At 38.5% G+C, this 24,727-nt stretch overlaps 1 protein-coding gene across 1 annotated transcript; it reads left to right on the top strand.

The window, feature by feature from the left end:
• The first annotated feature begins 961 nt into the window (after window positions 1-961).
• Window positions 962-23,035, top strand: SLC22A15 (solute carrier family 22, member 15). The gene is made up of 12 exons (XM_009998255.1): window positions 962-1,042; window positions 2,050-2,262; window positions 5,555-5,687; window positions 7,073-7,237; window positions 8,583-8,712; window positions 10,191-10,406; window positions 11,974-12,114; window positions 12,927-13,012; window positions 14,896-15,016; window positions 15,951-16,023; window positions 19,185-19,373; window positions 22,943-23,035. The coding sequence occupies exons 1-12, from the start codon at window positions 962-964 to the stop codon at window positions 23,027-23,029; spliced, it is 1,635 nt and encodes a 544-aa protein (XP_009996557.1). The 3' UTR covers window positions 23,030-23,035.
• The last annotated feature ends 1,692 nt before the right edge of the window (window positions 23,036-24,727 follow it).

Genomic DNA, 24,727 nt, shown 5'->3' with positions numbered 1-24,727 from the left:
AAGATATCTGTCTTCATACACTTTTCTGATTCAACAGAGCAATTGAAAGTATTCCTATCTTGGTTATAGCCTTGCTTGCTGCAGCACTAGGATGCTTAAGCTGATTTTTTTTTTTAAATTGAAAAAACATCTGTAGTGTTTCTGTGGTGTGCCTGCAATCACATTTTTTTTATTTAGCTTTCTGTAGCTGGGCTGGGTTTCACCTAGAGCAAAAATCAAAAGCCTTGTTTTCTTTCTCTAAGCCAAGTGTCTTGAGGATTTCATTTCATAAACTACTTCAAAAATGTGCTTACTATTTCTCAAGACAAAAGCAAGGATGTTATCACTTAGTCCTGACATGGAATCATCTGAGCTAGTCGGTACAGGGATGCATCACAGATCGTGACCTGTCATTCTCATTTCTCAGTAATTTCAAATTGTTCTTCAGAGTACTGTATCTATATATCCCTAGCAACATGGCCACTCTGCTTTTTAACACCTCTTTCCCCAAGTAATCTAAGTCATTGCTGCCTTTGGCAGATGAAGCCTTTTACTTTTCATTGTTTTCTATCTAGAATTTGTTGTTTAGCTTACATAGTTAATAGCTTACATTTTTCTTCCAAATTACTTTGATATTCAATAATTTTATATTAAAAAAAGAGAACTATTTTTAAAAAAATATTTATTTACCTCCTGCCACTACAGTAGAAATTTATTATGTAGCATGCATAAAAGAACGGATGGAAGGCAAATGCTTTCAGATAATAACTCAGGGGTCTCTATGAAAATTTAGTTGTAATTGTCATTTAAATCTGTATAACACTGGTTGCTCACCTACTCAGGATTACCTGGTGATGCTTGCATCAGAATTCGTAGGTCCTTGGATTTGTTTGTTTGTTTGTTTGTGCCTATCCATGGGCTTTCCAGTTTCAAGAATTACTTGGGAAGCAGCCTTCTGGGAGAACACACTTCGTATGGGTACATGACATGTTGGGAGCAGAGCAGGGACTGTCTTCAGGAGGTGTCTGAAGTGGGGTTTGTGGATGGGAGTAGCATGAGTAAGGTGTGTTGTTTTGTTGGTTTTTTTAATGGAGGAAGTAGGCAGGAGAAACAACAGGATTTTTTTTTTTTTTTTTTTTGGTCAGGAGTTACTGTGCTGAGTTATTTTTACCTCAGTGAGAGCTTGGGACAAGTGGCAGTTTTATTTGGAGAGCAGGGAGTCTTTGTGTTTTTACCAGCAACTGTTTTTGTCTCAGAAGACCTTATCTGTCTTTGTTGTGGAACTCATGGCACTTCTATGTTCAAACAGGTCTAAAACCACTGGATTTTGAGGCTAAGTTGCTATGTAGACTTTTAAAGCAGTGACCTGTGAATGTTTTTCTGACCAAGCAGCCGTGACCCTGCTCTAGACCAGGCTAGAAGCATCTGGGTTTCCAGCAGTTTTATTTATTCATTCCTAAACAAAACCTGCTGTTAATCACTGTATTTAGACTTTGAGCACATATAAACGTGTAGATACATAAAAAGTGAGTATGTACATTCACAAGTTAGCCTCTGTCTCTCTTTTAAGAGTAAAATAGGTTCATGGAAGATTAAAAAATAGGAAATAATTAATTTAAGTAAAACTGGGAATGACTAGATATGAAACAGTGAGGAGACCTATTCCAAATATCAGATTAGAGGAATGAACGCAAGTGGAGTGAGAGGTTATAGTGGAGTAATATACTTGCATTTAAGAATATTTTTATTTTGTCTCCTTAGTACTACTAACAACTTCTTTTATATGTGTTTTCTGTATGTGGGAGTTGAGGGACCTCTAAGGGAAGTGTGTCAGGAAAGAAACTTCTTTTCTCAAATGTTTAGCAGATAAAAGGTGCAAGAACCATTATATTGAAATGATAGCTCTTTAGTATGTGGTATTTGGTAGACAGGGGTTATATGTGGCCCCTTATAACAGTAGAAAGCAAATATAAAATAGGAATTTTTTAGTACTGATTTGATCCATCTGCAGAGGAAGTCTTGCTTGGATGTTTATTTAGCCTCTTTGATGTTTTTTGTTTTTCATGCCAGCTCTATGTGGCCACTGAAGCCATCCTCATTGCATTGGTGGGTGCAACTCCTCCCTACCACTGGGATCTCCAAGAGCTCTCAGTCAATCAGAGCCATAGCAACCCGTCAGCAAGTGAGCAGAGAGCTTTTGGGGAATGGCTTCTGACTGCCAATGGCAGCGAGGTGCATGAGCACGTACATTTCAGCAGCAGCTTCACATCAATAGTCTCTGAGGTAAGTCTGAAATATATATCTCTGCCTCATGTTTGAGTAGTAGATCTGACTGGGTCAGTTGCAGGGGCTGGTTGTACTGCTTCTTTATCCCATACTAATAATGCATGTTTTGATTGACAAATGAAACATGCTACCTTTCAGGTAGACTACAAGTAATCTATTCATATCTTTACTGGCAACAAAAGCTAGCTTTATTTTGCTTTGCAGATCTTGACCAAAGTTCTGGTCCAAAACTTCACACCTTTTCCATATGAAAGTTATGTATTGGATCCCATAGCCTGGTTTCACTACCATCCTGGAATCATGTCATTCATTGTACAAATGCACTCAAAATCCTTTATGTGTCATGAGCTCTTCCTGGCCAATTTGCTAAGGTGAAATACATGTAGTGCATCTGTCATGCAATTAGCAACCAGTGGAGAAACTGGAGAGGTTGTGGCTTCTGCAGTCTTTGCAGCTCCAGATGTGAGGAAAGGCATGAGCAGTGAGTGGGGAGTCAAGTAGACAAGGAACTCATAGAATCATAATTGGAAAAGACCCATAAAGTCATCAAGTTCAGTTGTCAACCTAACACCACCATGTCAACTAAACCATGTCCTGAATTGCCACGTCTAAACACTTCTTTGCACACCTTCAGGGGTGGTGACTCCACTACTCCCTGGGCAGCCTATTCCAATGCTTGACCACTGTTTCGGTAAAGAAGTTTTTCTTTCAGTAAAGAAATTTTTCCTCTCCTCATTCTATCCTAAACCGAAGCTCTAGTTTTATTGGTGTGGCCTTTGTGTTTTGTGTCTTCTTTCATGGTCTAGCCATGGCCCCTGCAGAAATTATTCCAGACTCCACACTGATGTGTGCAGCACCTGCCCTTCCTGGGGCCTTCAGTATTTGTTAATGTCAAACCATACGGTGCAAGAGCCTTGTCTGAGTGCATCTGTTACAAGACCTTAATTTAGAACTATGCAGTTGTGTTAAGTGTAGTACTGCTTGATAATTCATGGCTATTGTCTAGAGACAATAATGCTGTCTGAATTAGTCCTGTAAAACACTTTATTTGTTATGAGCATACTAATAAAACCTGCAAGCTTTGGAATAATACCAAGCAGTTGTGTACAACAGGCATTGCTTCTTATTCTGGTAATGAAGAGGATATGAGTACTTACAACATGGTTTAAACAAAGATCCTCATGTATGGTGAATTTTTTTTGATCACTATTTAAAGCTCAGTAAGGTTTTTCAGACTTTCTGTGGGCGTTTTCTTTTTTGCTTTTCATTTTATCAAGGAGACTTTTATTCTCTTAAACTTGACATGCCAGACATGTTTATGTAGCCTAGCAGTGTTTTAGGACATACATTTTATAAAGATTCTTATGCATTTTAGTTGCATAAAAGAAAAGCAGGTAAAGAACAGTTTACTCAAAAAATACAAATTAAAAAAATACCCCAGGGCAACTTGTGTAGATTCTGCTTTAAAGCTCTTTAACATAGTTCTCAGTAAATTCTATGTGTATACAATCTTGTTGCTTCTCCTGTTTTCCACTGTTAAAATCCTTTATTTAATTTGTTAGCAGAATGTGTAGTATATTTGGAAACTGTGTTGTGTTAAATACGAATATTTTAGTGTGATTGCACTTATTTGGGGGTTATCACTGTCTAATTTCATTACTGATATGTGAAGAAGCTTTTTTCTACATTTGAGGAGGGTGTTTTAATGCTTATCTTGTGGCATCACTTACTGATAACATGACAATTGTAAACTTACACTGAAAAAAATATTGTGATGTAAAAAGCTTGATATATGAATATCAGGCATGTATATGTGAGATGTTTTATGTAGAGAAGCCTTGAGCCCTTTAAAGGGCTTCTTAGCTGTTGAGATTAATTTGCAGAAGTGATTTTGCTTCACAGCCAAATTATCCCTTAATCCCTGGGTGATTCAGAAAACATGTGATGTCACTGAGTTTCGGTGTTGGCAGCTTTTTTAATTTCTATACCAAAAGTTAGAGTGTGATTCTTGTAGCTTTTATAAAACAAACTGACTGTGTTACTTCAAGATAAAATTAATCTCATTCTATTGTTATACGAATGTATTTTTCTGTGAATAGTTCCTAAATTCTAGAGAAACTTCAAAAGCCAATTTGTGGCCATGTGGTTAGTCTTAAAATTGAATTTTGTCAGTCTTGACATACTATGGACTCATTACCTACCATGTCAGTAAGCACCTTACCATTAAAGAGGCAATTAAAAATTAAGTGTATACTGAGAGTAAGCAAGTTGTTTTCCCAGATATTCTGAATTATTTTGTTTTGTTAGCTCCCAAAATCTTGGTGAGGTTTAATTGTGTGGCTCTGTTCTCATGGTGAAATAGTTTGTAACTGAGCTCTGAAATAATATAAGCTTTGCTAGAAAGCATGTCTAATGGGGTTTTGGTAGAGGCAGAGAAGATTATGAGGAGATTAGAATGTTATTGCAGGGATAATGACATAATCACCAGCTTACCAGCACAGGAAGAAAAGTTGGGTGTCACTAAAAGAAAACATTATCTCAAGATGCAAGAGAGGTAGAAAAAAAAAAGTACAAGATATGGAGTTTTTAGAATACAAAAAGAAATTGCTTTTGAACAGTGAGACCATGGCATATTTTCATTATACAGTTTTCTGGGGGAAAGAATTTCCTGTCAGGTTCAATCTGAGACATTAAGTCTGTAACAATCAAACATAGGAGGGTCAGGTTTGTATTTGGAATTGAGAAGAACTGGAAATGACACAAAGTAGACTGTAAAAAAGATGAGTATTTGCAATACCAGAAGACCTGTCTAATGCTACCAAAGAGTTTCTCAGTGACAAGACAGTTCATAAGGAGGAATATATGCAGGAATATCTTTGGACAAAAACCATAATTTTTGTTTTTTGCTTAGTATGCCTACACATGGTAGTGACACATGTCAAGAGGTAAAACTATTTAAGCTAATAGATTTATGTGAGAAAAGTCAATAAAAGGGAAAGTGGGAGAAGGCTTCAAAAATTACAGTATTCTGAGGGATCTGTCCTTGATTTCAGAATCAATGACTGCATGTGATCTGAGACAACTGTGCAATTGGTAGTACCACCCAGTTAGTCTGGGAAACAGCAGTTGTGGTTTGGTGATTATTTCATGACTGACAGAATGTGATGCTTAGGGGACTTGGGCAGTCTTTGCTCAAGGACGTCATTCCCCTCCAATTATTAGCTGTTGGTAAGCTGCTTGGATTCTGGTTAATTCTCTTTTTTTTCTTTCCCCCCTGCCCCCCATCCAGTGGTTTTTAATTGGCAACACATCATACAAAGTCAGTGCTGCCAGTTCTTTCTACTTCAGCGGTGTGTTTGTTGGAGCAATCTCCTTTGGCCAGCTCTCAGATCGCTTCGGGAGAAAGAAAGTCTATCTCACAGGTAACCACTACCACCTAACAAAATGATTGAAGTAGAGGTGTTGTGTCTCTGAAGATCAGTGACAAAGAGTCCTGTACCTGCTGACAGCTTACAGGGAATGACGTGCTGTGATTTTATTTTTTTTTTAATTTATTTTTTTTTGGTCCCTCTAGTATTCTTCAGGAATTGGTAGCGACAAGAAATTAATATTTGGCTATTCCATCACCTTCTGAATGTCTGGGAGGTGTTCTGGTTTTAGGCACCTGCAGGGGGTGCCTCTACCACCTCCCTGGGCAGCCTGTTCCAATGCCTCACCACTCTTTCTGTGAAGAAATTTTTTCTAATATCCAGACTGAACTTCCTCTGGTGCAGCTTGACCCCATTTCCTCTTGTCCTATCACTGGTCACCAGGGAGAAGAGGCCAACACCTGCCTCGCTTTCAGATAGTTGTAGAGATCAATGAGGTCTCCCTTCAGCCTCCTCTTCTCTAGGCTGAACAGCACCAGCTTCCTCAGCCTCTCCTCATAAGACCTGTTCTTCAGACCCCTAATCAGCCTAGTTGCCCCTCTCTGCACCCTCTCCAGCACCTCAATGTCCTTCCTATACTGTGGTGCCCATAACTGCACACAGTGCTCATGGGATCTCCACAGATTGCATTTAATATTTTTAGTGATTTTTTTTAAAAAAAATTCTTGTTATTTTTTACATGCATAACCTGCTTAGAATTTGTTGCACCTTTTATCTGCTATCTGCCATGATATAATTTTTATGTATTTGTGATCTTCATTGTTTTAAAGCTGAAGTTTTTTATACTGTCCCTGGATCAAGCAACATGGTTCATGTTTTGTGTATGTGCTTATAAGTTGTATGTCAATGGAGGAACATGTAGCAGTAAAAACCAGATTTATTTTTTTAATTTTTTTTAAAGGAACAACCTCATTCAAAGCAAATAAAGGTGGGCCTGCTATGCAGTGCGAACTCCTCATGTACTGTCCCCTGGTAATGTTTCTGTTTGCTAGTTTGTATGGACTTCTTTCCAAGAATGAGGGGAGATATTTGGTCATATACTTAATCTGTGACTTCTGTATAGGAATAAATACCAAACCATCTTAATGAGCCAGACAATAGTTACGAGTATGTGAAAAAATTGTCTGCTGTGAACTGAATTTGAAGGTTTACTACTGCAAATTATGTATCAAAAACCACTCCTTTTGTGTCCTCCCTTTTATGGTACTGACTTTAGGTGCTTAAATGTCTGCCTAAACCTGTGGTATGTAGCAGTGTGTTGTAGTTTTTGACTGTGATTACTTGGGACAGATGCCACTGAACATCACATAAAGCTACTGATGCTTCTGTTCTTCTTTAGGTACTCCTCTGAAATGAAACCTTTTGTCTTGCTTTTCCAGGTTTTGCCCTTGACATCTTGTTTGCTATTGCAAATGGATTCTCACCCTCGTATGAATTCTTTGCCATCTCTCGCTTCTTGGTAGGGATGATGAATGGTGGGATGTCACTGGTGGCCTTTGTTCTACTGAATGAGTGTGTGGGTACTGCCTACTGGGCATTAGCAGGTAAAGTCTGACTGTCAGCGTCATTATTACAACATTCCAGTACTTAAAGGGTGGCTACCAAGATGGAGTCTCCCTATTTACAAGGAGTCACAGGAAAAAGACAAGGGGTAATGGGCACAAGTTGCTCCTGGGGAGATTCTGATTGGACACGAGAGGTAAATTTTTCACCATGAGGACGGTCAAACACTGAAATAGTCTCCCAAGGGAAGTAGTAGATTCCCCCACATTGGACGCTTTTAGGTCTCAGCTTGACAGGGTGCTGAGCCATCTCATATGAACTATAGTATTATCTAGAAAGGTTGGACCAGATGATCTTTGAGGTCCCTTCCAACCTGGCATTCTTTGGTTCTGTGAATTAATAGATTCCAGTCTCACACGCCACTTCAGACACACCAAAGCTAACATCATAGCAGTTGTGAATTTAACTCTGCTTGAGGATCTTTGTGACCACAGTGAGCCCTTTGAGCCCTGTTTTGTTTAGTATGAGTCTTAAACTAATACAGTAGGTGACATGGGGCCATTCAGATTTCTGCATCACTCAAGCTGATGAAGGTCCAGTTCAGACATCCCCTGTCAACTTTGAACAGCTAAATACTCATGCAGGGTTTGTGTGTGATAGCTGAGCTCTATTCATCAGAAGTTTGGACTCTGCTAAACGAAGCTTAGCATTTGTATGCTTAATAGCAATTATTTTATTCCAGGCAGTTCTCAAAAAGACATCCACAATGTTTCCAAAGAATAGGAAGATGAGACAACTGTTCCTTATAAATAAATAAAAGTTGTCTTATATCAACCTTAAAACAAAAGATAGAGACACCCTTAACTGTCTTGGTTGCTAGTGCTGATGCTGTCCTTCAGGTATGATGCATATAAATTGTACTGTTAGAGCTCATGGGCCTGACTTACCCAGTCTGTGACAAGTGCCAAAGAAATGCTGTGCTGAGACTGTTAAAACAGGGTATCATCCAAGTCATGGGAGCTACAAATGCATACTATGAATTCCTAAAAATAAGTTTTCCAATGGTTTGTACTATTTAAACTTAGACATAGAAAGCTGAAACATACTTAGGTTTGCAATTGCAAGACTGAATTGTTCATGGGGCTTTGAGTATGGAGGGTGTAGAATGATGCATTTTGAACTTGTATAGATCTTTGCAATTGGATGTAATACTTTTCTGGATGGATGAAGGGCAGAATGTTCTTTGGTGAAATAGCTGTGATTTTGCCTCTGTTGCAGGGTGAATTTTTCGTAGTGAAGTGTTAGTTTCTGTCTGTTCCCATGTGTTAATTGTTAAAAAATGTTCCTTAAAGAGGTGATAATGTGTTTCTTTTAATTGTGTATTAGGATCTATTGGTGGCTTGTTCTTCGCCGTGGGAATTGCCCAGTATGCTTTATTAGGCTACTTCATTCGTTCCTGGAGGACTCTGGCTGTTGTGGTTAACCTAGAAGGGACAGTTGTCTTTCTTCTCTCTCTGTAAGTTATTTTTCAGACTGAGTTTCATTAAGAAAGGTGTCAAAAGTAAGAAAAAATGCACCAGCACACATGCAAGACACTATATATACATGTTAAACGTTACAGGAATGTTTTTGCAGTTATCTGATAACATGGTATTTCCCTTATAATTGTGCTTACACAGAAGAAGCAGCATGAAAATTGCTTGCACGTAGAGTTTTAAAGGTGACATGCAAAAGCAAAAAATAGGCAGCTTCCTTTTGTTTTTCAAGTATGATTAGAAAAGAGTAGGAAGAGGTTGTCTTTATTGACATAGTAGGAGTTTTGTGCTTGTGGACTTCTTCAATGAAAGCTATATGATGCAATGTGCTGTTCTTATATACTTCCTTGCAGCAAAATCTTAGTAACTGCAAGAAGAAAATGTTTATCTGTTTACCTGTTGTTTAAACTTGAAGCTTTTTTTCCTTCCAACATGTATTTAACTTCAGTTCCTAACTTTTTTAATAAAATCTTTGCTAAAGCATCAACACATCCTTTCAAAGGAAGCATCAGGATTCAGAGAAAGGTCTTAGAGGCTGCAGGCTGCTCATGAGGTAAAAGGCAGAGATGACACTTCTGATATTTCAAAACCTAGTGGTTGGGGAGTTTGGGAAAAGTTCTTAACTTTCAGATTTATATTAACAGTTTTTTGAAGTGCTTTATGCTTTGGACTTCAGAGCTGTGCTCTGAGGCCTGTTTTGCTGTAAGAGTATTTTTTTATTCTAAGTTTCGCACTCTCTCCTTGCCACATTGCTTAAAAATTGCTCTGCAGAAAATGCTATCATGTTTTTTTTAATGGAAGGAGAGGACATGCTCCTAAGATCTTCTGTACAACCCTAGGATAATTTTTCCTTTAAATTTAAAGGAAAAATGTGACTTGGTCATAAGCAAAAATCTTAAAGCTTCCGTCAAAAGACTAAAGTTTTAATTATACGTTTCAGGGATTCAAATGTAATAGAAGATTATTTGTTTTGTAGGCTGTGTTGGCATCATAGTGAACAGTGTTCATGGGGAGTAAGAGCATCATCATCTTTGCACAGACTCTGCCTTCCTGTCTACAGGAGAGAGATTTAGGGGAAAAGTTGGAAAATGAGAAACAGAAGACAGTTTGTAATAGTGTTACAAAACCACCCTGTGGTTACTTGTAGTAATGTGGTTCCTCCTTAATTCTGAGTTCTCCTAAGAGTCCTAATGATAACATAATTTATAGTATTGTGTGTATGTGTGGGTATATATGTATATATTCAGTGAAATTTCTTGATATCTAAATTACGTGTGACTTAGATTCTCTTTCCTTTCAAGATGCTTTGTCTCTGTTTCAGTAGGTTAATTCTACACCTGAAGGGTTATTTGAAAAAATTCTGTTATACTGAAATGTATTTCAGCCTTGTTTCCATAGACCAGTCCAGCCTCATAGAAGAGAAGCCCTAACGCTGTCTGTGTATGCATGTGCTTTTCAGATTCATTCCAGAGTCCCCTCGCTGGCTCTATTCACAAGGCCGGCTGAGTGAAGCAGAAGATGCCCTCTACCTCATTGCGAAGAGGAACCGCAAGCAGAAGTGCACTTTTTCATTAAAACTCCCAGCAGAGAGGAGCTCCAGAGAGGCTGGCAGCTTCTTGGATCTGTTTCGACATAAGATTCTCTTGGGACGCACCCTGATCATGATGTTCACTTGGTACTTGAAATACTTTGTAGACCCTGCTGTGCTACTGTTGCCTAAGACTTTGAGAGAACATGTTGCTGTGAATTGGCTCATCCTGCAGGTTTCACTTAGTCTCCGCATGTATTGTTAGGCACTGTACCTAAAAAGGATCCTTTTATTATAATATTTCCTTAGTGCATTTCTAAGGTTAAGCCATTTTCATAGAATCATAAAATCGTAGAATATGCTAAGTTGGAAGGGACCCATCAGGATCATCAAGACCAACTCATGTCCATGTGTAGGGCACCCCAAGAATCACTTCATGTGCCTGAGAGTGTCATCCAAACGCTTCTTGAACTTGGGCAGGCTTGATGCTGTGACCATTTCCCTGGGGACCTTTTCCAGTGCTCAGCCACCCTCTGGGTGAAAAACCTTTTCCTGATATCCAACCTAAACCTCCCCTGATTCAGCTTCCTGCCATTTTTACAGTCTGGTTCAGAGTTGGTTTATCTTTGCATTGCAATTATGCTTTTTCAGTTTCAAAGTAGTTGAGAATTACCTCTTCCTTTCTGGAGGCTGCTGAGATTAGTCATATTCTTTGGCCCAGTGCTGTTTGTCAGTACTTTCAGTCACATGGATTATTCTTTGTTTTGTGTGCAAGGAGCTCATTAGTAGGTGGGTGACTTACCTTGGCTAAAAAGTGTGTTTGTTTTCTTGAGAAAGTGCTGCCAGTGCTAGCAGTTGCTGTAGTAAGGAGCAGGAACCCATGGTGCTACCTCTAGGCACCAGGAGAAATTTAACTCTCCAAAAAGTGTCTGGTTTGTGCAGATAGTTCTTCTATCCCTGAGGTCTTTTGCTGCCACTTTGAAATAAATTTTTATGTATGACATGGTATGTGAGTCCTCTGGCATTATAGTTCATACAGTTGCTTTTATAATGCATATATTTGGAGATGATGTTTTGACTAACAGAAGAACAAATGGCTGTATTTTGTAGCAGACAACACAAAACTCTTCTGGTTGCTTTTGCAAAGTTTGCTGTAGAAAAGATGTTTTTTCTGCTCCTTAAATGAGAATTGCAAATTTCTCGCAGAATTAAATAGTGACCTGTTCCTTTCTTCTCTGTAGAAAAGACAGCCAGTCATGGCTACAAAAGAAAAGTAAAACATTGTATTTGGGGAATGAATGAAATTAGGCCAGGTTGTAGAAATTAAAAGAAGGTGGAAGTGTCATTTGAACTCTCTGAGGAAAGGTTTACACACAACTGGAAAGTATGGACAAAAATGAAACATGGTAAAAGCAAAAAAGGCATGCCTAATTTTTCAAATCAATATAATACTAATACTTTAATTTTTTAATAATTTATATACATACTTCTAAAGTGTAGTCTGAAGTTTAACTGAGTAGTAAGTCAGGAATTGGGTCCGTGCAGAGACAAAATGGTTTCTTTACCTAGGAACTATACTACGCCTGTAGAGAAACATTTTTAGAGCCATCTTCTGAAACATTAAATATAGTTGATGGTGTATTGTGCCAGACTGGTGCTTTGATTTGGCAGGCAAAAGTGGCAGTTCTGATTTTACTCTTTTTGTCCTTCACAGGTTTGTGTGCAGCTTGGTTTACTATGGTCTTACCCTTAATGTGGGTGATTTGGGTGGAAGCATTTACGCCAATTTAGCCCTCTCAGGGTTGGTAGAAATCCCAGCATACCCAATCTGTATTTACTTGATTAACCAAAAGTGGTAAGTATGAAATTACTAACCCATTCAGGGTTTTGCTCTGTTACAGTTTTCTCAAGGATAGGTTTCCTGTGCGTTGCATCGCCTTGCTTGTATCTGTTGTCTAAGGTGCCCTGCTTCAATGCTACTACTTCATTATATTCTCTTGGGAAATGCATTTTTATTTGAAAGTGCCACTGGCATCTCTTTACTTCAAATAACAATAGTTTGACTTGCTCTCAGTAGCTTACATTGAATGAGCCGTCTGAGTTCGACTCAGAGATGAGGCTGATCTGGATCGGTGGAACCTCGTTGTGCTGACTCTGTGCTAACACGAGGTGGCATTCTTCCCACCGCGCTCTCGTAATCCTCCTTCTCACTGTTAAATCAAAGCTACTGTGACTAAACTTTCCTGAAGCCGGCCTGTGGGTTCGTGTAAAAGCTGCTGTATGCACTGGTATGCGAGAAGAGCTGTTGATTACCAGTCGTTAGCCTTTTCCTGAGCCATGATACTCTGGACGATGTCTCTCACTTTTTGTAGAATTCTCTTCCCAGTCTCTTCTCTACGTGTCTCCTGAGAAGCTTTATAAATGTGCATACACACTGCGAAGCAAATAAGTCCTAGAAACTGTCAGACACTGTATAAAGGCTTCTTGGTGCTCATTTTTTAACAGTGCAGAAGCTTGTTTGAAAACAGTGTGAGAGGGAGTGTTTGTGGGAGATGGCATTCAGAATTTCCAATTGCAAATAAAGAGACAACATTAATTTAGAGGACTTATTGCTTTGCCAATCACAGTTCTAATGCAGAATAAAACTTTGTTATCCTTGCACATCAGGTTTGGTCGGAAGCGAACACTGAGTGCATTTCTGTTTCTGGGAGGCCTGGCTTGTCTTATTGTCATGTTTCTTCCTAAAAAGAAAGGTAAATATTTCCTTTTGTTTCTGAAATATGTGATAAGAATGTTTATGTAAACGCAGCATCCTATAGCTTAAAAATTTGATGGTTGCCAGTAGATTAAGCTTATACCACATGCGACTCAATTTTTGAAGCCAGAGAGACTAGCTCTTAAAGATAAACACCAATCTTCTTAAGACCTTGAGGGAAGCTTGTTAGAAAGGGATTGGATTTGAACTTTTGTTTTTGGAGTCTGCCCTTTATACCTGATCATCTCGATCACTCCTTTTGTAGAAGGTCTTTCTAGTGTTTCTGACTTAATCGCAAAGAACTAATGCTTATTGGAGTATCTCCATTAGCCAAAAGATATGTCAGGGTAAGTAACATCCATGCAGCTTGTATGTATCTGTCCAAGTCAATGATCAGTGTCAGAAGATCCTGAGAATTGAAGCCTGGGGCATGTTTCCATCTTTTTCTTACTGCTCTGGAGTTTTCAATTCTGGTATGGTGGTGGTATTAGTAATATGGCAACATAATTTGCAGTTCAGAGATAATTCTGAAAATTTTCTGAAGAAAGGGTCTTTAAGAAATGTGAAATCAAGTGGTTTTTTTCTAGACACATTAATGTTAATTTGATTTTTTGATGTTTTTCAAAGCAATAGAAACAAAATTGCAGTGTGCAATTTTTCCTTTGAAAACTAAGTACATAAATTAATCTTAGCTTTTAAGATATGTGCATCTATAACACCTGTCATAAGAAAAGGAGAGAAAAAGCTTTCAACATTGGAAGCATGATTCAAAAAGATTAAAAGTTGGTTATGGGAGTATGCATAAGTTGCTCTGGATGGCAATGAATCAGGTAAAACTTTTTCAAAGGGATACAACTCGAGTTTCAGAAGTGTTCCAGATGCTAAAGCCCAGACACTCAGATATTCTGGTTAGGCTGGTATCAGTCATCAAGTAGTTTCTGCAAATCAGTCCAAGTATAATGTGTGAAAAGAGAGATTTTCAGAGGATAGTGAGACCCCAGAACACCAGCTGTGTGCTGAACTGCCAGTCAGCCATGAGCAAAGTCCCTTAGAAAGCAGAATGGCTAACTGGTCAGAAACAAGCACCTGTCACTGAGCATGGTTTGTTCAAAGCAGTAATGGCTTATGCTGTAGCCTTGGAAGGCATTTAAAGTGTGTTCTGCCTGGTATAAGCAAATAAGCACTAGCCGTTCTGACAGAACTGAGCTGGAGAGGATATTTGGTGCGGTTCTTTATAGCATCTTCCTGTCCTTTGTTTTTCTCCTAAAGTAATCATGTTGGAAGCATTTTATCATACTATGTAATAAGGCTCTTTTTACTAAAAAAAACTTGGTCACTTTTGAAAAATGTATCCATTCTTTTCTTCAACTTGCCTTCAGAACTAGTTTATACTTTGTTAGTGCTAAACTCAAAAATTTGACTTTTAGTTTCAGCTTTTAGTATGTTTATAGGATTTTTATCTTACATTTCTAAACTGTGATGCCCCAGTAGAGCCTTAATGCAGGATTTTAATACTTTAAGGATGTCCCTTTTTTTCAGTTATTTTTTTATGGTGTGTTACATGGAGTTTTTCTCTTTGTACAAATTTGATTGCACGAATAAAGGTAATAAATGCATAGACAAAGAAGATAAACTATGTTAGATGATTTCTATCATTGCTGCCTAAAATAATGCTCCTTTGGATTCTCTTGAGTTTTGAGATTTCCTGAGGGTACAGACCACCTCCAGTATAATACTGTCCTTTAATACAAAATTGCTTGGGTGACATAATAGGTTCTTTAGTATGATCCTTTTCACTCCATACCATTGTGTGATTGAAATTATTATGGAGATGTATCTGAGTTAATAAAAGCCTTACAGGGGTTCAATTTTCTCTGTCAGATACTGGAGTGTTTGCAGTGGTGAATAGTCACTCTCTGTCTTTGCTGGGGAAACTGACAATCAGTGCTGCATTTAACATTGTCTACATCTATACATCAGAACTTTATCCCACGGTGATCAGGTAACATAGTTTAAGGTCTTAATTTTTCTGGCTCTTATGTGATCACCTTTTACTTCTCTGTTTTTTTTTCTATTAACTATACCTTTTCTTTTGAGAGTTTCAGTTACATACAATGATTATCTGAAGTCTTACATGCTGAATTTCTTCCTTTATCTTCTCACTTGCTCTTATCTCAGGTTTGCAATGTTTTCTTCAGATTAATCATATGCAAAATAAACAGCAAAATAGTTCTTTGGCTGCTCATTGTGCTTACAGTCCTCTCTCCACTTGTAAGGATAAAAATACTATTTCTGATATTTATCTAAGTAGTGATGTCTAATTCTTTTAGTGTTTTATAAACCAGACACAACTCTGTTAAACATTCATACTTGCTTAACCAATAACGCTGAAGATATCTGGTTAATATACTTTGTAGAAGTAACTGGATGCTTCATAGGCCATTTGTAAGCAATAGCAAGGTTTTACTCACTAGAAGCAGAAGTACCCCCATGGTTTTACCTACAAAACAGACGACAGCATCTATTGTATGGGTGCAGTTTTAGTAGATATTTTAACCAGGTATTGTTGATGATCGGCCACCACTGCAACTATACTATGGTGTCTTTCAAGGGTGGGCAAATCTGCAGATAAATAGGATTTGGATGAAGGAATTTAGTCAGAGTTTCAGGCATGCACTGACTGAAATAGCTTTTTTTTTTTTTTCCCTTGTCTCTCTGTATGTGTATGTATTTTAGAATTCTGAACATGCTGGGTATTTTTGCTTCTCTTTAAGCACAAAGAGTATGTTTAGTTCCTGTTGTGGCAAGCTTCAGTTACATTTGACTTTTCTTTGCCAGTAAATGTGGTCAAGGTCATGACTGAAATGTGGGGGGGTTTTTCCTTAACGGCACTTTAAAAAATTTTCACTGATTAATGCTTTTTGTTTTCTTCTTAGGAATGTAGGAATGGGTGCCTGCTCCATGTTTTCCCGCGTTGGTGGAATCATTGCACCTTTCGTCCCTTCATTGGTTTGTCTGAACTCTTCACTGTTATGTATTTCTTTGTTTTGTGGGTATGATGTATCAGAGGCTTAGAGGTGGGAATATTTTGAATAAAATCTATATATATAAACTAAGGTATGTAAATTGGATGTCCTAACAATATAATGGGAGGCCAAAGGTATCTGTCATTAGACAAAATCTCAGCATTTGGTTCAGATGTTTTAGCCTTGTAAGGATTTTGGGACTTGAACAATATACTAGTTTCAAATATCAAGATGGTGATTCCCAATTTTTAAATCCTAAGTGGGAAATAGCAAAAACCCCACAGAATTAAAAGGTCTGCTGCATTAAGAGATAGCATAAGGGCTCAATAACTCATATTTCTGAGAATAAATAGTTTTGCTATCAAGTGCACTTCACTGAATATCCATGGATTATTGTTATTGGCAAAACGGTTTATTTCAATGAATAAAGTTGTTCATGTGGAGACCTGAGACATCAGCAGGCCTGAGCACAAACTTCACAGCAGTGTGTCGTGGCAAAGAAAAATGCTGAAGAAAGAAATACTGGGATGATACTGTTTTCCTCTATATTCAAAGCTTTATGTGTATGTAGGTAAAATAGTGTCCCAGTTTTCCTTCACAGAAACTGCTTGCTGAGGTCAAGTGACAATTACTTTAATGTGACAGATTTCATCTGGAATAAGTTTCCTCTCTGCCAGCTTCCCATCTTGTTATATCAAGCAAAGGTCTAGTAAAAGGGCAGATAAGCACAGTGAGCCTTTTAATCTCCAGAATTAAATGTGGGGTAGGTGAGAGTGTGAGCACCTCTGGGGTACAACAGGGAAAGGCAAGACAGGTGCAGGTCTCCCAGGTAGATTTATTAGGCAGGTTTTATGCAGCAGTTGGGGCTTCTGTTATGTTGTATCTAGCAGAGATTTGGCACTGCAGGAGACACAAATTGTGGATTATAATTTTTGAAGGGATCCCATGAAAGTGAAAATTACAAATGAGCATTGATTTGAGGAAGAATTAAATATTTTTGTGTTTTGGAATTTCTTAAACTATTTTTATATGTTTTCAGTAACTTCTGTCTGGAGATCTTATATAAAAGGTTGGAATGGAATTTGTATTTGATCAGAGGATGTTATTTTCTCAACTTAGAATTGCTCTTTACTATACAAAGTGAGTTTTTGAAACAAATAGTTAAATTCTCACCTTTTTTTAAATGAGCTTGCTTTACTGGTTGTTTGAAAGTAAACATACACATTTTGGAGCTGTATTGTAGATTACTCATGCTTTTGCACCAACCTTTCCCAGTGTAGTTTTGCTTTTAACAAGCCATGTGGAAACAGGGACAGGGGTGAAAAGAGGAGCAGAAACATTGTTTAGTCTGTCAGGGGTGATAATAGGCCAAAGCTCAGCTGAAGCTAAACCTAGCTAAAATAAAAAAGTAACTAAACCAAAAAATAGCTAAGTAAAAATTCCATCAGCTAAAGAAAATGTAGAGACAATATTTAGCCTGTTGTTGAATGGGGATGGACATCCTCTTGATGGATGTGATGGAATAAGCTGAAATATGTAACACTTTTGCTTAAGTCCTCATAGGCAAAGCTTGACCCCAAGACTCTCCTTATCAGCACAGTTGAGGAAGCAGAGGGCCAGCAAACAGTGGAGGAGCAATAGGTTCAAGAACACTTAAAGATGAAAGCTTTCCATTCCATGGAATAGGATTGTCCAAGAGGTGGTGCAGGAGCTGTGATAGTGAGGCAAGTGTCCATCTGTGATAACCCATAGTTGCAGAAGAAGGTGACTGATAACTGTGGAAGAAAAAAAATTGCTAATCCTATGTGCATCTTGTGAGATCAAAAAAGGGATCCAAGGATGTTACAGGCTGAGCAGCTCAAAATCAGACTCTAATAAGATCATGGGGCATGGCCTCTCACAGTCTGTTTCTGAGCATGTGAAGGCCAAGAGGGTAATCAGTATCAGTCACATGGATTTACTAAGGGAAATTCATTCTCAGTTTGATTTGATAGTCAACCATTTCATTACAGAAGGTAATAAGGATGAGGAAAGAGAAGAACAGGAAGGGTTCTTGTTTGAAAGCTGAGGAAATGTGTCCTGGATAAAAGGAATATTAGATTTGAAAGTTTCATGGACCACCAAGCTCAAAGGGATAGTGACAGGGTCAGTATTGGGTGGATGGTGACAAATAGGAAATAAGACAGAATACATCCTCTTCGTATTTTTAGAGGAAGCAAAATAAGGAGTGGTTGACTTACCAAATAGTAGATCTTGAGTCCAGCAGGACTATTTGGGCCAAAAGAAATCCCATGAAGGCCAACAAGAACAAAATTCTGTGTCTGGTATGGCCTAATTACATGGTTAGTAGAGGCTGGGAACCAACTGACTGAGTAACAGCCTTGCTGGAAGAGATCTGGGGAGGAAAATGGATGACAAGTTCAATGGGAACTAACAATGTCCTCTCATCACAAATAGACAAACTGCACACATTGGGCCTCAGTCAGTGTCCCACAGATTTAAGTTCCCTCCCAGTTCTAGAGGGACGCAGAGTCCAGTGGAGGGTAACTAAGGCTCTGTAGAGCCTGGAGCACGTCTTCAGAGGAAAGCTTGGGGAAATATTGCCACCTTTGATGTTCCCAGTAGCTTAGAACAGCAGTTGTAAACTGCCACACGGTTTGGCTTGGGGGTTAGACAGGAAATTTGGAGAATACTCTTTTTGTGAGGCTTAATGCAGCCCTAGAAGAGTTTACTCAGAGGATTAATCTCTATCCTTGGTGTTTTTTCAATACTTAGTTACCCTAAGCTATTATTGGCTTGGTCTAGTGTGGATGTTGGCATGCTTAAAGTAAATGATTGGCCTAGATGACCTCGAGAAATCTCTTCCAACCAGCACATCTGTGATTCTGTGACAACTCCTCCGTACTACAAAGTTTGTTACAAAGTGCATATGTTATGGACAGGATTTGAGTAGAAGTCCTGCAGGCATTTCTTTTCAAGTTTATTCCAAAATCTGTGTGGATCTAATACCGGCTTTTAAAAAAACCTAGTAGGATTGTAATATGAACACAAACAGTTGCCAAATGGAATGGTTGTGAAGATTGTGCTTTAATATGAAGTATGGACTAGAGGGAAGCAATCTAAACTCTCTGTTATTTATTGCAGAAATCCGTACAGTGGTCTCTGCCTTACATTGTGTTTGGAGCAACTGGTCTTCTGTCTGGACTCTTAAGTTTACTGTTGCCAGAGACCTTAAACAGCCCTTTGCTAGAAACTATTTCAGACCTGCAGGTATGTTCCTACTGGAGGCTGGGTGATGAAGCCATGTCGTTGCAAATCCTAGGTGGCTCACAGGTATCTTCATTTTTCTTTCTTACTGCATTTCTGTTGTATTTATTTTGGCTGTCAGCTTGAATATGCCACTCTAAATAGATTAGGATAGTGATTCTTGGCCTGTGGTGGATAGGCCCCAAGGAGATACAGAAGATAGTTTAGTAACTTTACCATCACATGTGAAACATTGTCTGGAAATGCAGGCTGAACGACAGCTGGGTTAATTCATCCCTTCAAGGCCAAAAGATTACAATCTTTTCCTTTGGGCATAAAGGACTCGGTGATGTCTGTGCATCTCTAATCTCTAGGATGGATTGCTGCAGCATGCCTCATGCAAAGCTGGCCATTGCAGCTTCTGAGAAGCCTTAGACATTAAATAAAACAGAAGCCTGTTTGTTAAGGGCTGTTCTCAAAGACAGCACACTACTTCTGCCCTGCCCTGGCTCTGCTGCAGTGTCAATTGTTAGGTCTGTCCTAGATAGACTAACCTCTGAGGTCTGTCCCACTGTTGACTTGTTGAAAAGGTTGGAACTACAAAATTCCCAGACATTAACGTAGTGGTAGGGATGTTTTTCTGTGAGGTTTCTTTGAATGTTGTTTTTTTCACATCACTTAATAAACTAATTTTGTCAAACACTTGGATACCTCTTGAGATGTGTGCATCCTCCAGTCGTGTGGAGGTTTTTTTACTTTGCTGCTTCTCAGTGAATGGATTTGAATTAAAGTAGCTAGAGAATGGGAAGTGGATTTTAGTTTAGGTAAGGTTTTAATGTTTAAATCCTGGCCCCAAAATTCGAAGTATCAATGAACTAATAAAAATTGAATAAGTGGTCAGAAGACTTGAAAGGCAACCCATAAAATATTAGTTGTCCCATTAGGTTGAGATGAGACAGAAACCTTAATACATTTTACTTTTGATTAATTTTTGGTCAAGCAGACTGTGATTCAAAGGCAGTCAAACTTACTTTCACAGGAATCAGGAGACAGAGAAAAAATTACTTCTGGAATCAGAGCAGTTGCTTCCTTTCAAAGGCTTCAACATATGTTGCCTTGTTTACAATTTTAGCTGTAACAATTCTTGACAGGACAGCACAGTTTGGTGACAAAAACAACCTCGAAGAAAGCTTGAAAGAGGCAGCACTGTAACAGTTTTACACTTTAGGTATTTTACATGCATGTTTTATAAACACTTTTACCCATTCTGGATAATTTGTTATGGCACCACTTTCTTGCTGGCTGCACAAATCCATCATATACATTTACATCAAGCTTATACCAGCTGTTATTTTGGTAATTACATCATTATTACATCTTAACTGTGCAGGTGGCTTACTAACAAAAAACAATTCTAGCAAACAGTGCAGGTGCTATAAACTGGAGGAGAGTAAAGTCATATTTTTCTTTTCCTTTCTAAGCAAGTAAGGTCAGTATTGTCCTCTGGGATGACTAGTATTGTCTATCATTATTTGCATGAATTGGTTCACTTATGTTAAGCAGTCTTCTCATTTTAAATGTTTCCTGCTTCCATTTCTATGGCCTTCTTAAAAACCCCAACCTGAACAGTATCCAGAAATGGGGGGGGGAAAAAAAAAGAGATAACATTCTTCAAGAACACTTATCCCCACTGAAACGGGGATCCCCTGTTATCCCCCACGTGAAATAAAAAAGTTGTCAGTTCAGGCCTGAAGTAATCCTGTAACTTCAGTGCAGTATTATCTGGAATGCCTGTGATATATTAGGGGTTTATTTTAAAGCTCACAAAGAAAGTGCTGATAAATGAGAAGTTGTTAAACATTAACCCTATTTGACAAGGCCATGGAGAGGTCTTACGGAGCAGCTGTAAGAAAGATGTAGAATTTATTTGGCATACTCTGAATTCCCCCTGTGGAATCCACTGTCCTTTTGTACCACTTTGAGGATAACATGCATTCTGGTTGCCCAAAATAAGGTTTTGTCCCTGTTAGCATGCATAAATGTGATATTCAATTTGGACAGCATCCAGTGATAGCCTGACTTTCCTCAAATGATTTTAGAAATCCAGAAAAAAGCATGACATATATCTTCTGACAGGTCTTGGTGCTCAAACTGTTTGAAATTCCTTTGCAGTTAACACACATTTCTGTAGCAAAACTCTTCAGAAGACAGATCTAAAGCTACAGATTTTCTTGCATGGTACTGTCAGTCAGGAACATGATTTCCATTTCTCTTTTTCACCCTCTCTCAGCCTTCTTTGCATATGACTAGACAGGCAGAAGTTTTAGGTTGGGTGCAATCAGAGTGAAAAAAACTAAATAGATGGAGTTTATACTTGCAAGAGAATCTTCTTAACTGGAATAATTTCATGGAATTGTAGAATATCTCAGGTGGCAAGGGATCCGTAAGGATTATCAGGTTCAACTCCGTGTTCCTCACAGGACTACCTGAAAGTAAGCCATGTGACTAACTGTGTTTGGTTTATATCAGTTTCATGGAAAAATGTTACACTGACTGAATAAAAATCAATTACTTTAATAGGTAACTTGGGTATCAGTTTGGGTATCTGATGTAAACTGTGTTGTTAAAAGGACTCTGGCAAGAGTAGATGTGTCTGTAATAGGGAGTTTCCTTTCTGAACATATGAACTGGTAATATATTTTCCCTTTTTCATAACATCCTTAGTATTGCAAGGGGGATCTTTTTGAACTTGCACAGGAAAACGTCCATTCTACCACAAGGAGAAATAGTAATACAGGATGGAGAAGCTCTTACCTAATCAAGTAATCCCTTTGTTCTAAGCCTCTGTTTGCAGTAGCTCACTACAGACTAGGGACCTTAGACTTAAGAAAACCAAGTAGATTATCACTTCAGAACCATTCTAGCTAGTCTCTCTCCTGTGTGTATTATCTAGTGTACTGCTGGAGCAATGAGTCCATCTGCTAGAAGCCCATCTCAAGAGATGACTCTTGATATCCAACAGAGGCTACAAGGATGATTAAGGGACTGGAACACCTGCCTTAGAAGGAAAGACTGAGAGACCTGGGGCTTTTCGGTCTAGAGAGAAGACTGAGGGGGAGATCTAATTAATGTCTATAAATACATGAGGGCTGGGCATCAAGAAGGCAGGGACAATCTCGTTTCACTTGTGCCCTGTGGTAGGATGAGGGGCAATGGATTCAAACTTGAATACAGGAAGTTCCAGCTCAACATGAGGAAGAACTTTTTTACTGTGAGGGTTACAGAGCACTGGAACAGGCTCCTCAGAGAGGTTGTGGAGTCTCCTTCTCTGGAGACTTTTAAGACCTGTCTGGATGCCTTTCTGAGTGATCTGCCCTAGTTTTTTTGGTCCTTCTCTGGCATGGGGGTTAGACTGGATGATCTTGGGAGGTCCCTTCCAACCCCTAATATTCTTTGATTCTGTTAAGAGATTTTGAAGAATGGAGGACACATCTTGATTCACATAACTTTCTTTACAAAATTTTAATAAAATTATTTGACCTGTCTTCTGTTTGTATCTTCTCTACCAGCATTCCAACAGAGGTATAATGGTTCACGCTTACATATTTTGACTTAGTGGCTTCTGCACTAACCAATGACTTAATTTTTGTTTCTAGTCTGGAGACAAAGACAGTTCTGCAAGCAGTGGAAGTGAAGATGAGGAGTTTTATGATGCTGATGAAGAGACTCATATGATCAAGTAATGAAAAGAAGAAACACTGTCCTATTGTATGCCTTTCTTACTTGTCCAGTCAGTCCAGCTGTAAGATGAGTTCTGCAGACCTCACATGTCAGGGAATGTAATCATGCAATTACCTGTGTTTTTCCTGACTTGGAGAGGGGTTTGAGTACTGTTCAGGCTAGTAACACCACTGATGCTCTCCATACGAGGTAGCTGTTCAAATTCTTATGGTTCAGAATGACAGTGCATGGACTGCATTTGAAGCCAGGTGACAGCAGGAGTTGGGATGATGTGTTCCTGCAGCCAAGGAAATTACTTAGGCTTGGATGGATTTGAACAGATCATCAATGCACATGTTTGTGGTTTATTTTCAAGGTGGTTGATTTTGATTCGGTATAAATTGATAAACTTGAAAACATCCACTTTTTTTTCCATGGAGTGAAAGCAGTCATAGAATGTGCTGTCCTACTCCAATGGGAATAAATTGCTAAAATTGTATGTTAAATGGCTTCTGCCTATTGAATAGGGAAGAGGCAACTGTGAACATAAGGTTTCTCTTTCTGCACACAGATGTACACAGAGTTACAGGGTGCAGCTGGTTAGTCATGAGCTATGCATGAACTTAGTGATAATGAAAGGCCAGGAAGGACTACTGAAAAAAACAACCATAAAGCCTGCAGGCGTAAAGGACATTGCTGATTTATTTATTTATTACTACTTTTCATCCATGAGGCATTTTCTTGGCTGTCTTACACATAGGTTTGCCACATGTTCCCACATCTCAGCATTGGTGTTTATAGCTTTGCCTACCTTGTCCTCACTTTGTCATAAATACTGAAGCTCAGCAACTTCTCTGTGCAGTGAAATAATTCTGTGAAGGATATAATTTTATGGGTGGGACGTAGTGAGGTATTTATCACATACTGTGTAATGTAAGTTGTGTGTGTTAGAATTTATAGCTCATTTTTGTCGACCTATCTGTGTTTTAGTTTCTGGAAGAAACTTAAATCCAAAATGATAAGAGGAGCTATGGGTTGATGTTAGATTTGGGGGGTTATTGCCAGGAAGCTGCTAGTACTTATTTAAAATTCTTGCATGTAGATTAAGTTCTTACCTCTTTGAGACAGCATTTGGTTATTTGACATTGTTTCTTAATGAGATGCTTTCTCAAGCAATTGGTTACTTGACCTTTTTGAGGAAGAGAGCTTCACTGTCCTGTTTACACTGAACTTCTTGTTCCTGTTGGCTTCTCATTAAATAAAACCTGCCTGCTTTGAAGCAATGGTTAGCTACATGCTGCCAATTTCCAAAAGGTTTTTTTAGTTGTTTGCTGCCTCTGTCCCTCTTTGGATGTTAGGTGGAGCAAGACAGCTGAGAGGCAGACAGGAGCAGTTAGCCTTCCTCCCTCTGTAGGTTAATGATCATTATCTGCTACTGGCAACCCTGGTCATGCCACAGGACACCTCAACATGATTTTCATTAAGACAATAGGATGCTATAACCATTCAGGTGGAGGAGTTCACTTTTTTCAGGACCTAAGCTAGATTTTGTGACAGTTCTCAGCTTATAATTAAGGTTACCTCTCCACTTGTGCACTTTTATGTCATAAGTACATGTAATTTTACATATGTAAAATTGTAGAAAACAAGAGTAAAGAAAATATAAGCAATTGTTTTTTTCATAAATGTTGCTGTTCTTTTTTTAACTTTAAATCTGTCCT

This window comes from Chaetura pelagica, unplaced genomic scaffold (genome assembly GCF_000747805.2).
Source record: "Chaetura pelagica isolate M959 unplaced genomic scaffold, ChaPel_1.0 scaffold65, whole genome shotgun sequence".
In the NCBI taxonomy this organism is placed as follows: domain Eukaryota; kingdom Metazoa; phylum Chordata; class Aves; order Apodiformes; family Apodidae; genus Chaetura; species Chaetura pelagica.
The sequence above is the reverse complement of the archived record's forward strand: the minus strand, read 5'-3'. Positions and strand labels throughout refer to the sequence as shown.

Bases quoted from the DNA above. Each gene is read 5' to 3' on its own strand.
- SLC22A15 (XM_009998255.1), top strand. From the start codon at position 962: ATGACATGTTGGGAGCAGAGCAGGGACTGTCTTCAGGAGGTGTCTGAA. The intron at 13,013-14,895 runs GTAAATATTTCC...TTTCTCTGTCAG, and splicing joins GTTTCTTCCTAAAAAGAAAG to ATACTGGAGTGTTTGCAGTG. The intron at 19,374-22,942 runs GTATCTTCATTT...TTTTGTTTCTAG, and splicing joins AAATCCTAGGTGGCTCACAG to TCTGGAGACAAAGACAGTTC.